The following is an 18,682-nucleotide window of genomic DNA, read 5'->3' as shown; positions in this document are numbered from 1 at the left end:
CACATACACACAAGCCAAAGTCCGGTCTTTTCGACGAATTGAAGGTAGGGCACTTCAGGGTTGGAAGGTTAAGGTGATTACGGTCATCACTGACTTGGAGGCCGGGAAAAACAGAAAGAAGAAAAACAACAACTTTAATTACAGACGCGATATAGTTTATGTCTTGCATCCCATTTTCATCAACATCCAGAAGCGAGAACAAAAGTTTTGACTGACTGCCCCCAGGCGGACACTAAGGCTAGTTCCTGAGATACAATACCGCCGTTTGATACACAGAAAGAGTGTAGAATGGTCTGCGTTTTGTGGGGTAAAGATTTGGTTGCACGTACAGTCCTGACTTTCGGCAGACTGTCTTATCAGCAAGTGGTGCTAATGGATGATTTGATGACTATCAGCCCGCAGCCCTCTAGTCAAGATCCAGACTATGAAAGATGGTGGCCCTCGAGTTTGTCTGTCTGTCTATCTCTTTCACTCAGTCAGTCTCCGAGTCTCTCTGCATATGCTCTCTCGGCGGGACACGCCGCGCGCGCGCGCACTGGCACACCGTGACACACACACACACACACACACACACACACACACACAACGGCACTGCAAAACACACAGAGAGCGGAGGCGGAGAGAGGCGGACAGACAGGATACTGAATAGATAAACACTGGCGCGCTTTTTTACATCCAGTCCCCGCCCCGAAACAGGGTCCACACTACACAATTCAATATATAATGTCATAACATGCACTACACAATACTACATAAACTGAGTCATAAACATAAGCCGGAGAGAGACGGAGGGAGAGAAAGAAACACAGTCTACAAAGACAGGGGGCGAGGGGGGGCAGGACAGGCACAGAGAGAGCCAGAGAGAGAGGGGGAGAGAGAGAGAAGGGGGGAAGAGATTAGTCGGCATACCTAGTATGACAAATAACAATATTTTTATTTTGCGATATAATACTGACATGTTAATTGAAGCAAGCTCTCAGCCGGCTTAACAAATTCAATATTCAGAACGAACCCTGTATAAATATTGATGAAGTAGAAACATGTAGATGTGCGTGCGGTGTGTGTGTGTGTGTGTGTGTGTGACCCATGCTGACATCGAAGAAAATTAATAGTCGGAAAGCCAATGTTTCTGTATTTTTGGTCAGGAAACTTCGCTGATGCAACTGCATAGCAATAATTTTATTTTCCAAACATTAACCACCACCTGTTCAAAATAAGACAAGATTCTCGCGTGACTACCAATCCTAAAATTTTTACCATAGTTGGTATTCGCAAGTTCATTTAAATTTTCTAACTATGTTAAAGCAGAAAAGTTCTTTTTCTTTTGGCTGCATAAAAAATTCTCCCGTCTTACCTCCCGCGATCACAGGGATGATCTGTTTCTTTTATTATAATTGTCTACCTAGATGTAAATAACAAGTAGTATACATTGAATTTCAAACTATGAAGAGAATTATATAAAACTAAAAATGTTTAACTGGACGTTTATCTATCGTTAGATTTGAAATTAAAAAAACAAACTATACCGTAGTTTGTTAAAGACAACGATTGCTCCCTGTATTACGTCATGGGTGCTTGGAGTTGACAAAGTTTTGACATTCCAATCGCACTGACAGTGTGTTTGATACGGGTGACTGGTGTCTCCAAATTTGACATTGACCTTATGAAGCTGACTTAGAGCGGCCTCAATATGTCCAAAGCAAAGCCCAAGAATGGCAAAACTTCGTCTCAGGACTACGTAAACCTGATCTATTCTGATTCGGACAGCGACACTGTGCCAGATCTGAACCTTCCGCCGTTGAAAGGGAAGAAAACAAAAGTTAAAACTAAAACAAGGTAAGCGAACAGACACTATTCGAGGCACCGGTACCTTAATTTTATCCTCTGAGTTTCACTTTTATCTTTTCGTCAACTACGTCTTGTTCTTGTTCTCCATCTTCGCCAGCTGCTAGTTTCTTTTGTATGTTTGTTTTTTGGGGTTTTTTTAATTTTGACTTTAGATCACATCGTCAACTCTCTCTCTCTCTCTCTCTCTCTGAGAATTCCCTCACCTTTCGTCCCCCATTCTGGTCTGTGGTGAGCTGTGTGTGTTTGTTTCTTTCATTTTGTTCTTTTTTTCCCATATTATTTTACTAAAACCATGCTTGTGCCTGTATGTGCATATGTGTGTGAGTGTGTGTGTGTGTTTTCCTCTCTTATGTATCATGCTTTAATTCTTATTTCGTATTGTGTAGTGCTATTCAGGGCAGGGACTTCATGTTAAAAAAAAAAATTTTTTTTTAAAAAGCACACCGGTGCTTATCTATTAATTATCCTCAAAATTAAGAATTCTGCCCCTTGGTATCTTGTCCCCTCTCTCTCTCTCTCTCTCTCTTTCTCTGTCTCTGTTTCTCTCTGCCTCTCTCTCACACACACACACACACACACACACACACTTTCTCTCTCTCTCTCTCTCTCTCTCTCGCTCGCTCACGCACGCACGCACGCACGCACACACACACACACACACACAATTTACATAAATGTATTCTCTAAGTCAGTATATATATTTTTTTTTCAAATTTAATTGTTCAACAACTTAGCAAATGATTCTTTACTTCTTTCTCATTCTTTTCTCATAAGATTTTGTGTTAACAGCTAAACACATATATACAGAGCGAGATTATAACCAATATAAGACTACTGATTTATAAATTAATAGATCATTGTAGAGTCATATTCATCAAATAACGATCTACACTAAGCTTTTTAAAACTTTTTAAAAAGCTGTAGCAGTATTATAAAACAAGATTATAAAATAAAGTATAGATGTAAAAAAATCAAAAAAACAACAACCAACTCTGTGCTCATGGCTCACTGTTTCTTTGATTGCAGAAGAAGTCCAAACTTACAACAACAGCCAGTCAGTGTGAAAAATGAATATTCAGTATGCACAGTGATCAAGGCTGTACTAGCTGCCATCCTTATTGGCTTTGTGGTGGCTCAAGGCATTTTGTTATACTGGTTCATGTATCAGATCAGAGACCTCAAGGATCAGATCAATACATGTGAGTAAAGAGTTTGCTTTGTTTGTTTGGCTACCTGTGGTGTATATTTCTGGTTGGTTGGTTGGTTGGTTATTGTGGTTGACTATGCATATTTCAGTCTTGCATTTATACTATAATCATGAAAATAGATGATACATTGCATATCTAAAATGTCAAAGTGATCTGCTCTCAAGTTTACTGCTGAATCATGTCAGTGTTAATTGTTGCTCTTAACACATGAGATGATTGATGATTGATTTGTGTATGTCGGTGTATGTATTCACATATTACATGCTGTACATATGTATGCATGTGTATGGTTGAGTGTGTGTTTTCGTGTGCATGTTTGTTAGTGTCTATCTGTATAGTATAAGAATATGCATTAAAAATGGTGAAATTAGCATAGCCATTTGCCGTATGGGCATATGTGTTAATTCCAGATGTTTCAGTTAATTCAGCAGCAGCTTTTATACATTCCATAAACAGCTTATGTAGACTATAGAGACAATGACTTACATTTTACGTGAGATTAAATCAGGTGTCTGTGAGTTGGATGCATTTTTTTGTAAGGCTCTCTCCACACGTGTATGTCAACAGTGTAAAAATGAAATGAAATTGTTGTTGTTTCTTGTTCTCTCTTTCTCTTTTTTGTTTGTTTTTTTAAGCGATGGTATGTATTATCTGCAATTAAAATACAAAATAACAAAATGCTTGATTGTGTGACATCCAGGGTACAGATGTCACAGTTAGATGAAAATAAAAATAAATGAGAATGTAATAAACTGGAAACATTGTTTATGGTGGCAGTGCATTCATGGTGTGTTGATTCCTCTTTTTCATTTCCACATTCACATTTTATGTACATCACTACATGCATGCATTTGCACACACACACAAACACAAACACACACACACACACTCGCGCGCACCTTCAATCAGTCAATGTTACTGTTTGTTCAGGGTCAATCATCGGGCCTTGCCCTACGGAAAGGTCAAAGGGAAAAAATCAAGTGGAAAAAAAAGTGTTGTAAATTGGAGTTGTCTCTCTTAGAGTTAGACCGCCTCCCATTGATGGTTGAGTTCGGTGCATTGATCCTTTGCAATGCAGCCACATTAAGAACTGTCGTTTCATGCTGTGATATACCACAGTTAAAAAAAAAAAAGAAGAAAAAAAGTGTCAGTTGGAAAAAGAGTTGTCACTTCACCTCATTAACATATTATGGCCGTGAAATATATCGGCTCGAATGTGTTGACAAAAATGACGACTTCCGGTTCGTCTGCCACAACCCCTTCCTTCTCCCCTCTCCGCCCCTCTCGTGCCCTCTGTGTGGCAGTCGTCACGTCACTCGGTCCCCAAAGGAAGGCGCATCATTGATTATGCTCCGCCCTGATGCTTTTGCGAAAGACCAGCCCGATGAATGATTCCATCGACGACCCCGTGCCGGACAACGCGAAACTGATCAAGCTGGAGGCAGGGGTCAGGTCCAGTGTGCAGTTTAAACCGTCTAAAAGGATGAAGAAGCGGAGGCAGTTGGATGCGTTGGTTGGCAACGACAAGAAGTTGTCGCGTCGCAAGCCAAGCGCTCATGAGCTGCTCCGTTCCAACGACTCGGGTTCGTCCGAGGTGGAGGAGTTCGGGATAATGCATGGACACAAACAGGACAAGGGGTAGGATACAATTGCTGTTGTTTTTTTCCTTTCGTTGAAAGAATGTATGACTGATGCCTGTGTGTGTTAGGTAATAGCTAAGAATATTTCTCTGTCAAGGACTCAGGAACTGTAGTGTGAACATGAAGTGAACAACATGTTAAAGAGAACAACATCAAACATGCTTACCTGCCTCCTCATCTCCCCTATGCCACTACCAACAACAACAAAAAATTACAGCTTACGTTTATGTGCACACCATGATCAAATGTTTGTTGTACATATAATTATGCAAGCAATTGATTTATAATTAAAGAGAACATACACTCCAAGATAGCATTGGCTTCATCCAAATCACACACACACACACACACACACACACACATGCAAACACTCCCATTTATTCTTTTGTCTCTTGCAGACACACGCAAACACATCTGCACTCATAAGATGTAGTCAGTTGGTATTAGAAGCAGACGTTAGTATTGAAAGAATTAAATGATCTGGTAATGAAATCTTTATGTGGTTCTAGTTCTCTTTATTTTGAGTTTTAAATTCTCTCTCTCTCTCTCTCTCTCTCTCAATCTCTCAATCTCTCATTTACTGAACTGTACCTTTGCCCCCACTCCTTTTTTTCATTTTATTCACTGGTTTGTCTGTACTACTGTTGATAAACAAAATACTTGAATCCAAATCAAGTAAACCTGAATGTTTATAATCTTAAACTTAAAAGTATAGTAATTCATATGAACTGAATAAGTGCAATAACTTAATTGTATCATAACATGTATAATCTTAAACTTAAAAGTATAGTAATTCGTATGAACTGAATAAGTGCAATAACTTAATTGTTTCATGTGTAGGAAAGCACACACACAACACACACACACATGAATGCACTGTATGAATTAGTGCACAAAGGCATCAAAACTTATCACTTAGCCCCACAACTAGAACTAACTGCATTTATTCTTTTCATATTTTCATTCAGTGATGAAATACATGCATGGCTTATTTTAACTATTTTATTTCGTTCAAATAGATATATTGTTGCACTTTGTTTTGCTTTCGTGAAAGGGCTGCATGTGGAACATGAAAAATGTCCATGCTCATAAACAATTTTATTTTAAATGTTTTTCCCCATAAAACTACATTAAAACGCTTCTGCCCCTCCCTCTGTCTGCCTGCTTGTCTCTGTCTCTGTCTTTCAAACTCTTTAAGTGTTTTCATTAATTTGGAAAATAACCCTTGAGGTTTTCTCTTCAGACCAGAGACTTGGTGTTTTTCTTTTGTCCTTCACTAGACATATGGTTAAACAATAGACCAAACCATCAACACCTAATAGGACTATTCTCACTCAATGTAAAGTTTATTCAGTCAGTGTTGCTATTGACTGGTTATAGTACATTTACTGATTTAGATAAATTATACTTTCCAGTTTCAGTATTTCATTATTTTGATAAACATTAACATTGATGTTTTATATGTTTGTTATTTGCTAAATTGCTTATCAGTTTTGATGACTGTATATTATTGTACATAAACAATGCCTTAGTAATTGCACAACAGGAAAATTATAGTTCCATTCTTCTTGTGTTTTAAAACTTTGTTTAACTTTTTGATTTACAGAAATTTCTGCATCAGTGTATCACTGTGGTGGAAATTGATTTCCCACTAAAGTTTTTAAATGCCTTTTTAAAGAAGTAAAAAGGAAGTTTATTTCTGTATTCATCACCAGGGAGGAAACTTAGAGTTAATTGAATTTGAAATATAGTTTAATATGAATCACTTATTGTTTTGCAGCTGGAGCTCTTCGAGTTGCTGTTTCACGTGTTACACCCTGACCTGCGCCCTGCTGGTGACTTCCTGTCTGCTGGCTTGTGCCACCCTCATCTGGATGCATCTGGAACTGAAACGCGACTTTAACGACCTTAGGGACAGACTGCAACTAGGTCTTGGAGAAAATTATATATGTAGAATTGTGTAAATTTTCAGATCATTTAACCATTTGACTGCTGGAATTAATTGAAATGTTACCACTTTGCTGCTGAAATAATGAAGTGAAATCTAACCACTTCACTGCCGAAGTTATGTGAAACTAGGTATGAAGTGAAATCTGACCACTTCACTGCCAAAGTTATGTGAAACTAGGTATGAAGTGAAATCTGACCACTTCACTGCCAAAATTATGTGAAACTAGGTATGAAGTGAAATCTGACCACTTCACTGCCGAAGTTTCATGAAACTAGGTATGAAGTGAAATCTTACCACTTCACTCCTGAAGTTATGTTTGGCATATGTTGCATGTTTGGCAGATGATAATGATGTGGTGAAACAAGGTAAGACATATAGTTTCAGATGAGCATGCTGTTTCATAAAATTAAAAGTTTGAGAAAACAGGCACTTGTACAGTCAAGAACTGTTCACATGATTGTTCAGAACTTTCTTTGTTATGGGTGGAGTATGTTTTCCTGATGCACAGCAAATGGAACCAGGCTGTTAGATATTTTGAGCACAGCATCCATCAAGTTTTGTTGTTTTTTTTGTTTTTGTTTTCTTGTTGTTTTTCTGTCTTGACAGAGCCATGCTAAGTTGACCATAACCATGGTATATGTTGTGTTTCAGACATGGTTACTGTTAATGTTATATCAATATTTTAGATTGTAAAAAAAATAACGTACGAAAATAGTTTCATGGATTTGATAATTACACGGCAGCACACTGAAAAATGAACATCTGTTGCCATCAGTGTTAAATTCTCCATTATACATGGAGTATACATCTACACTACAACGAGCATGACAAATGTGCTCATATAACATGTACTGTGTTCAGTTTGTGTAATATAAGTACTGTGTTCACTTTGTGTAACAGTGTTGCTTCTTACCCAGTCAACTGTGATGGTATCTGATAACAGTAGTGCATGTGTGTGAGCATACCGCTTTCTGAAGTGGACATGCTGAAGGGGTTTTTTATGTGTGTGGCAGTGGAGAACAAAAATGCTGCCACCCCTGAAGAGGTGCAAACCTTGCAGTCCAAGCTGAATTTGATTGACAAGTCGCTGAACGACATCAGGACAGGCAAACATGGGCTACAAAGCCTGAACAAAAGCATTGTCAGCATGCAGCAGCAGGTGAGATCATTAGGCTGTTGTTCTCTTCTTAACATATGTGTGTGATTTCTCTTTCTTCTTTGACAAAGAGCAAAACTGAACATGAAATGTAGTACGCTTGACCACTAAAAACTAGGGTTTCTGTTACTATTCACAATAAGAAAAATAAATTTCAGGTAGAAGGGTCCGAAAAGCATACTGAGCTTTATTTTAGCATCAAAGCATGATTTAGTAAATGATTTTTAAGTCAGGCAAGTTACAGTTCAGTGATTTATAACCTAAGACGCACCCAGAGATAAGCCTGATCATTTAACACTGCCAGCCCTCTTGACACCAGCATAACATTTGCATAGCATTACATAAACATGAGTCATATGAAGCCTCTTGGGAGATGTACTGTCAGCTCCATGCTGTATGTCAGAGCATGCAATAGCTCACATGCACACATTTGTGCGCATCTCTTATAGAGGAGGGAGGAAGAGAGAAAGACAGAGGGAGATGGAGACAGACGATGTGGGAGAGATGAGCAAGGGAAAAGGGAGGGTAAGAGAAAGAGACAGGTAAGAGGAGTAACAAAGAGAAAATTTTCCTTGTGAAGCATACCAGCCAGTGTGTTGGGAAGTAGGAAAATAGGCAAGGAACTTAGTATATATTGATGTTACATTGGCTTCATCTTCGTTTACTGTTGTCATGCAGATTGCAACATTAGCAGCAGCACAACATCAGCAGCAGCAGAGTATCCAGATGTCCACTGCAAATGCTGACGACGATGGCAGCTTAGCAAAAGTGAGGCTCTTTTTTTCTCCTTTTTTAAAACTCCTTTTTGTATCACATACTTTATTAAATGAATGGTGTTCAACTTACCCAAGTTTTGCGTGCACCTTGAAAGTACTTGAAACCCCTTAGATTATGAGGCATCTATTTCAAATACTTGAAAGCCATTAGAATTAGAAGTGTATTGCTCATCAATTGTTCTGAGTGCTGGAAAGAACTTAGGATGAAGCTATTGATGGGAAAATTATGTACAAAGGAAATCTCAGAGCTAGACAGCTGATTAATTGCAAAAAGGGGTGGGTTTTGTCTGTGTGTGTGTGTGTGTGTGTGTGGTTTTTTTGTTGTTGTTTTTTTTGTTTGTGTGTTGTTGTTTTTTATTTCATGGGTAGCATTGTGTGCAGCCGAGGAAGAGAAATGTGTGTGCTTTTTTACAGATTTAAGTGATAGATTATGAATCGGGTTATGAAATTTTATTTCATTTTTTTCTTTGTATTTTTCCAGACTGTAGCGGATCTTGGCAGTGGACTCCATTCCACACAGGAAGATGTAAAAACAGTGAAAAACTCGCAGAAGACTTTAACCAACCAGTTAGGAGAGTTGACTGGCAGAGTTACCTTGTTAGAGGTAAAAATATTGTGTATGGTGTGTGTGTTTCCCTAAATTGTAAACATGTTCATGTTAGTTGTATCCAGCATAGTTGTAATCTATATACTTGTTTGATTACAGGATAACACTGACAGAAAAAAAAAGAGGAAAGTATGATAAAAGTTATCCAGCAAGTGCCAGAAATCGAACACTTAGGAAAAATGAGTGGAAATGGTTTCAGACATGGAGAGAATATTCATTTGCTTGCTTGGTTCTAGCATGAGCCAGTAACTGCAACTGCATAAGCTTAATAGTGAATTGTGCACTTAATTGACAGTTCAGTTAAGCTGTGTGATGTATGTCAGATATTGTTTGTACACAAGTAGCAGAGGTCTTTGTGCTGTTTGTGCGAAAATAGATTTGTTTTATTAACAACTGACATGGGCATAAGAAAAATCTTCTCTTTGTTGTGAGGACCACCAAAAGATACTTAAATGACCTGCAGTATTTTGTGTGTGTTTGTGTGTGCTGATCCTCAGAACCAGTTGTAAACTTCAGTAAATTTCCTCTCTCTGAAGTTTTACAAAATGATATAATTTAATTTTGTCTCAAGTTTGTTTTATTAGTAGTAGTAGTAATAGTAAAGTCCACTGCTGACCAGTCACAGCTGTTCTCTCTTCCTGGATTGTTTAAAAATGATGTGTGGAGGATTCGGGGGGAGGAGATACTTTGACAGTGAATTTTTGGCATGTGTCCCAAACTGCTGATTTTATCATTCATCATTTCATGTCTGGCTTTTGCTCAAAAGGTTGCTCACACCCCCATATTTGTATGTTTGAGGTCTGCATCAAATTATTAAGGGTGTTGTCTGCATGTTTATTGTAAAGTGATACTGCCAGCTTACGTTATGCATGATGAATGCATTGAAATGTGCAGAGTAAGCATGGAAGGGAAGGAGGAGTTTCACAATCAGACACTGAGAGCCTACGGGTGAGTAGCACTTGCAGTACTAACTTTATATTATTATTAGCGCTGTGTTTGCAGTTGATAAAGAAAAAGAAAGAAATGCATACTTGTGTCTTTTGTGGGTTTTTTTTTTTCTTTCTTTTTTTTGTGCATTGTATTTTGTTACTTTCTGGTCACAATAGATTTAGTCTGTTATCCCCATGGGAGAAGTGCTTTGCCTTAATGAATACCACCACCTAGTTCTTACTTGCCTGTGTAGAAATCTGTTTTGTTTTGTATCACAACAGATTTATAAAAACGAAACAAACAAAAAACCAGATTTTTGCCAAGAACAACTCTCTTGTAATGTTTCATGTTGTACCTTGGTTTATTGTCTTCAGAAATGACTAATATTCAAATCTTCACTAAAGATGTAATTGAGGAGTAGAAAAATATTTCTTATGTGACTGGTGCTTGGGAACACTTGTTTTCTTGTGAGGGACTATATATCCATAAGGTTGTCACAAGTATTTTAATATTTTATGCAAGTGTATAAATAAAGGAGCTCTGAAAAAGGATTTTCTAAATGTCATCATGTTCACCTCTGTACTTTTATTGCGATTGTGCCTTAATTTTAGCCCGATCTCCCAATCGAACCATATAATTATGTGACCTGGTTGAAGACAAAATTTGACAAAAAACAAGAACGCCAGAGAATCGACAGACAGACAGAAAATATGAAAAAACTTTGCCGTATGAAGAGCACAGGTACAGGAGTCATAATGGCTGCCGGAAAAAGAGGGCGCTAGCCAGCGGGACAAAGGGGAGGTTACCTACTTCCGGGAGGTTATCGGCGGTAGTTTCGTTTTCTCCGCATAGGCGGATAGTAGTGTGCACAGGACAGTAATGTCAGACCCCTGCCGGAGTCTGCACTAGTTGGGTCATGTTAAGTATGTTATTTAAACGTAATTTTAGATAGAAAATTTCCTTTTTCTAAATGTCATCATGTTCACCTTTGTACCTTTACATGTTTGTTTGTTGGTGTTTTTTCTCTTTTATATGTATTTAGAATACAGAAATTTTATTATATCCAATTAAATTAAAGTAATTTATTTCCCAGTCAAAACAAGGAAAAATATTTCCTTGTCCTGTTAAAATGCAGGCATAATTGTTTATGCATGAAAGAATGAGTGTGTGTGCGTCTCTGTGTGAATGTGTGTGTGTGTTAATAATTGACAACTTCTACAGAATTTTGGAAAGGGTAACACAACTTTTTATAGGAACAATACCAAATCTGATTTTTTTTAAATTCAGTCGGTTATTGCTTCAACACCTTGTCATTTCTCATGATCTCAAAAACAGTTGATGGTGACCCAGATCAACAGCACCTTGTCCCAGTCTATTGCAAAGGCTGCAGCTGATGTGAATCAGCAACAGGTGAGAATCTTCCTTATTTTGCCTTTATTACTCTGTGTGTGTGTGTGTGCAGGTGTGTGTGTGTCTTTGTGTGTGTGTGCAGTTATGTGTGTGAAAATACAAAAGTGGAAGGAGGAAGTTTGTGATCTTACTCATGTTTTTTTAATTAGGGCAGTTCAGGATTTCCCCCCCAGAACTCACACCCTCTGTCAGCACAACCTTTACTGAACCAAGACCTAAGCCCTGATCAACAGACATAAAGGGCTTTAAACCGACAGGTCATTAAACTCAACTTATCAGTTTACGCTTGTGAATTGTTTGACTGTATGGTGTTGACTGGTTGCCTTTGTTGCCCTATCATTGCCATGACCCAACCAGGTCGGTACACACACACACACACACACACACACACACACACACACACAAGGTGCGAAAGGTGTAAATACTGAGCTGACAATGAATGCCTGAGGAGGGTTGACCCATGTGGTGACTGTTGGGGACAGAGCCAGGTAGAAGAACTGAACCAGAGCACCCTCAGTCTGAGAGACCAGGTGAACAGTGTCCGTCAGCTGGCTGTCAGTCTCAACCACTCCGAGAACCTTCTGCAGGAGGCTCTCCTGTCTGCTGTAAGTCCTCGCCTCTTACCCTGTATGTCTCCTACTCAGTGTTTAGACTTGGAGACTCTGGAATATCTGTGCACTGTTATAGTTACAGATACCCCATGGAAGAGGATTTGATTTGCTTATTGTTTGATGGTATTAAGGAAGAGGAGGTACTCAGTTAAGCTGTCCCCTCTCAAATGATGTAAGTGCTCTGTATGTAGTTTGAAGTATTGTAGATGTCAAAGTCTTTTTCAGTTAAGTTACTTCTAGCGCCAGAGTGCTAGCATATGATTAGACATCTATTTCCATATAAAACATATCTATTTCGTAAACATCACTCACGTTACAGGCTTGGGGAAAATGGGCAAAATCGATGTTTTTCAGTCATAGCTTCAGTTCAGTAAGCGAGGCTATCGGTACCTACTCAGTGTTATCCCATTTTGATTTTAGATAGCTGACCAGCACTGACTTATGCTCTTGCAGGACCCTCCAGGTCTGACAGAACTTCAGGACAAGGTGAACCATCTCCAGCAAACTCTGGACCAGGTGTGTTGTGGGGATTATTGCTGCTGCACGCTGTGTGTGAGGGGATGGGAGGGGTTGGGTGAATGTGTTGGTGCTAGTTTGGGAGATTATGTCATGACAATGTGAGCAGTGAAATTGCATATTCCTCTCTCTCTCTCTCAAAAATCTCTCTCTCAAAAATCTGACCCTTTTCCTCCTCTTCTTTCTGTGTTTCTTTCTCTTTTTCTTCTACCCTCTTTGTATGAGGATCATGTATGTATGGGAGTGTATGTGTATTGCTTCTTTTTCTGTAGACATACATAATGATACCTTTCATTTCTCTGGATTCATAATTCTGCACCTTGTATCTGTGGGCACTTGCAAATTTCCTTCTTAACAGAGAGAGAGAGAGAAGGGATATGAGATGGTAAAATTCAGTGATTCATGTGCGTACATGTACTTTGCATGTATGTATGTGTGTGTGCGCGCGTGTGTGTGAAGGGTGTTCTGATGCTTCTGCAGATGCAATCTGGGGACCTGAACATGACAGATTCCCTGACAAACATGTCGTCGTCATCCCCCCCACCATCAGATGGAGTCATTCAGGGACTGCTGAAGGACCATGACGACTTTGAGCACTTCAAAAGTGAAATGTACATGGACATCAGTGTGAGTCATCGCATTTCAGAAGAATAATCCTTGTTTGAGATTAGCATGTAACTGCTTGCAAGTGGACTGTTTGTGTTTAAGTTTGCGTCTCATTGTTGACTTTGTTTGTTCATTTGTTTGGGTATTTCTTTCATGTTTTGATCAGTAAATGTAAAAATTTTGTCATTCAAGGAAGTTTGGCATGGTCTGTTGTAATCTGAAGATGATTCAGTCTGTGTTCTCAATGATGGGAGCACCAGTGGCTCCACAGTCCACTGGAAGCATGCAGGTGCCTGCAGGTGTCACGTCAGGAAAAAAAAGTGATTAGAAAAGATAATAATGAATAATGAAACAACAACAGAAATTCAGAAGACCAGTTGAACTAATTTGGCATTTGTTGTTGTTTCAGTTGTACCGTTGTTTACCTGTTTGATATTGGGAAATGCATCAGCTTTGCTTGTTTGTTATTGTTGTTTTAGTACAGCTAGATGTCAGTTGAGTTCTTATGTTTTTTGTGTGATTCCAACCAGACAATTGTTGTTGTTTTTTTATTCTATTAGATTATGGGTAAAAAAAAATATATAGGCTTTAAGCATTTTTTTGGTACACATGCTTGTGTTTATTAACACACAGTTACACACTGAAATATTCTTGGTCTGTACAGTTTCCATTCTGTGTACAAACAGCACTTCACCTGTTCTTTGGATGAGTGTTTTTTTGTGTGGTTTTTTTTTTGTTTTGTTTGTACTTCTTCTGACATTCATTTGGTTGAAGCAGTGACATTTTCTTGCCCAGTATTTCCACCTACCTAATACTGTGAAGTCCAGTATTTGATTTACACCAGGAACTGTGTTTGTCTTTGGGATTGAATTGTTCGCTGGCCTGCTGTGTTTGCAGAGTTTAAACGCCACAGTGGCGTCCATGAAAGGAACGGTTGGTGACCTACAGAAGGACATGGGAGGCCTGTCAACCAGACTCAACACAGCAGTTGGCAACATCACCAGTATAACGACCGCGGTGGGGGATCTTGTCAGCCTTGTGCATTCACGTAACAGTGCTACACAAGGAGACGACTCCAACAAGAACAGTCAATCTGGACAAAACAATGAAGGTTTGAAATTTGTGTTGTAATCAGAAATTTGTGTGGGAAAACAGTCGGAACTTAATATGGTAAAATGATCAGAAATTTGTGTGGTGACACTGATCTGAAGTTTATATGGTAAAAGGAATGCTTAATATATAAAAGTGAAAGGTAAATAGAATAAAATGTAAATAAATGAAATGGAAAATGAACAAGTTGATAAATGAAATAGATGGGGGAGGGGGAAATAGTGTGTGTTTCTATGGTCCTGCAGGCAGGCATGTCATCAGTCAAAAATTTTGTCTTCTTTTGTTATTGTTCTGATTCAATGTTTGCATTACTGGAATTATGCACAACAATAATGGTAATAGTGATAATGATAATCATCATTATTATATAAAAAAGATAAAAATGTAATATTTCATGTACTTGTTTATTTTTATTTACAGATGGCAAATGATTTCCAGTAATGAAAATGACACATCGGGATTGTATGATCATGTACAAACAAATGGAGAAAATACTCTCCATATAGTGAGACAAGAGCCAAGGCAAAGACAAAGTGCCAGAAATTAGATACAGGGCAGATTAGCAGATTAGTGTGGACTGTTTTACAAGGAGATGGTGGCAGTCTCTTTTTTAAGGGGAAACTCAGTCTGGCTCTGCAACTGAGCAGTAATTGTTGTTTGTAGGGATTTTAGCATGGGGCATACTGCACACTTTTGAATCAGAACATGCACTGCTGAAAACCAAGTGACTCAGAAAGCGTGGAGGGTCTAGCTTGCTGTACTGCCTCATGATGACCTAACTTTAGCTCATGGGGCAAGATGGTTGTGAGCAGTGCCATTAAATGGCATGGACAGTTGGAGCATCAAAAATAAAGTATATAAAAAATGAAAGAAAATGGACTAGAACAAAAAATCCTTTTGTTTGAAAGTCTTCGAAGTTTCCATATTTGAGATAGGTTTGTACAACAGCAGTTTAGTACAAATGGGTGGTTGACTGAGCTTTCCAAACATGGTCACAGAGATGGGTGTGTACATCAGCGAAGGAACTTCTGTGCATGGGATGGGGCAATTACATGTACAGATCTGCTGAGCTTTCCAAACACTGTCACAGAGATGGGTTTGCACTGTAGCAGAGGAACTTCCATGAATGGATGAGATGAATGAAGTAGGTATAAATCCACTGAACATCCCAGACACTGTCACGGATATGTCATTTTCAGGTGACAGGACAACGAAGGCCCTGGTTTCATCGAACATACAGGCAGGACAGAGCAGCACCACAACATCGGCACAGCCAGCGCCAGGCTCCAAGTCTGGAACCCCTCCAAGTTAAGGTTGGAAACTGTCTGCCTCCAAATCTTCATTCTTTCTTTGGTCTTTTTTAACTAGCAGAATACAACAGTTCAGATTTTCTAAACAGTGGGACTAGTTGTCAGTAAGTATCGCATTATATTTCACCACCTGAAATTTTCCTCTTACGGTGGAGGGGTGGGGTGCAGGAGGTGTAGGGGAAGAGAATCACCCCTGATAGGTTTTGTGTGGTCATCTGGACTGTAAGCAACTTTTTTTCAAACAGGTTTTTTTGTTTGTTTGTTTTGTTGTTTTTCAGTGGAAACAACACTCATGGGTTGACTGAAGTCCTGAACCCTTTACCAGCAGCTTTGATGTTTGTTTAGATAGATTGAGAAAGCATCTTTTGTGTCTTCCAGTTTGTGGTTTAAAAAAACAACAACAAAGTTTGAGTCTGTTTTGCTTGATGTTGGAATTTTTCTCCATGTCAGTTTAGACAAATTGAGTTTTCGATTTTTCTTTTTGTTTGTTTGTGTGTTGTTGTTTGTTTGTTTTTTTGTTGTTGTTTTTTTGTTTTCTCAGACCATATATGGATTGCGAGCTGCTCAACATGTGTATGCAGAGCAGTGATATGATTGTGATTTCCCCTTCCCTCTCCACATGCATACATGTAAACAGACAGTATCATCATTTACAAAGATGTCACCATGAAAGGAGATCAGTGTTCTTGGGTCATAGTTTTCCCATCATTTTCTGATCTGGGGTTTATCGCTATAGTTGTTGTCAATTTTTTTCTTCTTCCTTTTTTTCTTCCTTCAAGATTTCCAGTCAAAAATTGACTGAGCATGAACAAGAGTAATAACTGGACATGGAATGAACACAACAAGACAAACGTAACTTCAAAAAGCTTACTTTGATCATCAAACTATCACCCAGGCTAACGCATCCCTCTTCTGTTTCTTTTACAGTCAGGTAAAGGGAGAGACACCAGCACTCCACAGACGACTGGGACAGAGTGCTGCCAGTGAATGTTCCAGCTGGACTGAGGAGACTTCTTCCCACACATGTTTGTGCTTAGTCGTCGGCCAGATTGTCCTTCACCAACAGGTTCATCAGAGCTTGCTGCATCATACTGACTGTTGTACTGCGTAGTGGTGAAGTGTGTAATGTTTGTTTGGGTGGGTATGTGTGTTTGAGGCGTGGTAGTTGCAGAGACTGCTTGTAATGAAGTTCGGAATGGAGGAATCGTATGTGTAATCTCTCATTTTTCTCTGACTGTCTGTCTGTCTGTCTCTCTCTCTCTCTCTCTCTTTCTCTTTGTCTCTCTGCTATTTATAACACTTGAGTAATTTATTGTTTTATTAGTGTTTATCAAAGAAGGGTGTTATTTATTTATTTAAGTAGACTTTCTTAATGATGTTAGTTCATTGTTGTGATCCAGATTGTTCAGTAGGCCAGTTTTTTTCCCCAAAAGTTTACTACAGAATGTTGTTGTGTGCCTGTTTTGTTTTGTTTTTTGTTGTTTTTTTGTGTGTGTTTTTTTGTCAGTGGTCTGAGTTTACTGTTTCTACTTCCTGCTTACATTGACATTAATCCTCACTGTGCCAAAATTTCACTGACATAACCATCATCATCATCTGCCTGTACATACTTTCGAAGCATGTGGCAATGTATTTTGATTTGTTTTAATTGTAAATAAGGGGGTGGGGAGAAAAGGGGCATTAAAAAATCATGTCAGAAATTACATTGAAAATGAGTGTGAAAAAAAAAAGTGACATGTTTCAGCATTTGATCTGTGCTAACTGCCATCTTCTCTTTTTATTTCAAGCATTTGCACAAGGTTTTAAAAAACAAACATGATTTTTTTTTTTTTTTCAGAATGTGATCATATTTATTTTAACAAGTAAATCAGTTCATTGCTTTTTTAAACTATGCATTTGTTTCCTCCTCCTCCTCCTCCTTTCTTTGTATTTTGATTGTATTTGAATATTTATTTTAAAAAAAACAACAAGAGAAAGAACACTCCTGCATGAAATAAAATCATGGATATAAAAAGGAATATTCTTCAGACATCCACATCATTTTCCTCCATATCTGACAAAATCTAGAATAAAGAGTTGATCACACGTGTCTGAAGATCTCAGCCAATCAGGCTTTCAAACATCTCCATCTTTAATTAATTAGTTGTTTTGTTTTGTTTTTGTTTTTTTTTGGGGGGGTTGGGGTTTTTTTTGTTGTTTTTGTTTTTTTGTAATTAATAAATTCCATCCAAAAACATTAATGAAAAAAATTCCAATGACTTTTTTTTTTTAAGCAACATCTTCACAAAGTATTTCTCACTCCCAATTTCTAAGTTCTGTAGTCAATACATAATTTTATGTGCATTCACATTATCTCTGCTGGGCTTCTTTTTGACCTTTTTAGACACTGCAGCGTGTTGTGAAGACCAGTGCGTTTGGTTTGATGCGCATGTTGAGTTCATGCTCTTTTTTGTGTTTTTGTTTTTTGTTTCCAAGATGCGGTGTAGCAAGTATGGATCAGTATGCACATTTTGATGCATCCTTAAAACTCAAACTGTGTAGATGAATTAAATATTGACCATCAGAAGTCATTGGAAGACAAGTTATTTTAGGCTTGACCATTTTAGATTTGAAAGTGTATGAGATCCATGAAAAGATTTTTGGGGGGTTTAGGTGGGTTGTTGTCAAGAGATTTGATTTACCAGAAGCCCAGTCTATACATCTGTTAGTGTAACCACCTCTAAAAATTGGATGTAGCTGCCTAATGCAGGGTTTAAAACAGCCATACATATTACATGTAACATGTAATAGAATGCTGGTAAAATGACTGCAATGGGGTTTGCGTCCCACTGAACCAGAAGGGAAAACCAGTGTGACAGGGTGTCAATAACTGAAGCTGGAAACCTATCCGGGAAGTATGTGAAATTTATTGGAACCCTGGTCCTTCAACATAAATATGGACAGATACTTGTTGATATTTTTGCACAAAGGTTTGATGTGGCCAGTATAATCTGATATAGTGAC

At 38.4% G+C, this 18,682-nt stretch overlaps 2 protein-coding genes across 2 annotated transcripts in view; both read left to right on the top strand.

Annotated features, from left to right (window-relative positions):
* Positions 1-4,185: 4,185 nt before the first annotated feature.
* On the top strand, positions 4,186-17,834 carry LOC143280478 (uncharacterized). The gene is made up of 13 exons (XM_076585132.1): positions 4,186-4,694; positions 6,477-6,625; positions 7,661-7,806; positions 8,482-8,571; positions 9,061-9,183; positions 10,081-10,134; positions 11,452-11,526; positions 12,009-12,131; positions 12,591-12,653; positions 13,134-13,280; positions 14,157-14,370; positions 15,569-15,682; positions 16,607-17,834. Exons 1-12 carry the CDS (start codon positions 4,417-4,419, stop codon positions 15,679-15,681), a joined length of 1,575 nt encoding a protein of 524 aa, XP_076441247.1. The 5' UTR covers positions 4,186-4,416; the 3' UTR covers position 15,682; positions 16,607-17,834.
* The window catches only part of LOC143280477 (uncharacterized), a 21,604-nt gene continuing 19,535 nt past the window's right edge, over positions 16,614-18,682 (top strand). The window contains exon 1 of the mRNA XM_076585130.1: positions 16,614-16,745. The gene's annotated coding sequence lies outside the window, so the exon portion shown is untranslated. The remainder of the gene's footprint in view (positions 16,746-18,682) is intronic.

Source organism: Babylonia areolata, chromosome 3, assembly GCF_041734735.1.
Source record: "Babylonia areolata isolate BAREFJ2019XMU chromosome 3, ASM4173473v1, whole genome shotgun sequence".
Lineage (NCBI taxonomy): Eukaryota > Metazoa > Mollusca > Gastropoda > Neogastropoda > Buccinidae > Babylonia > Babylonia areolata.
Note: the sequence above shows the minus strand (reverse complement) of the source record. Positions and strands in the feature narration are given on the sequence as shown.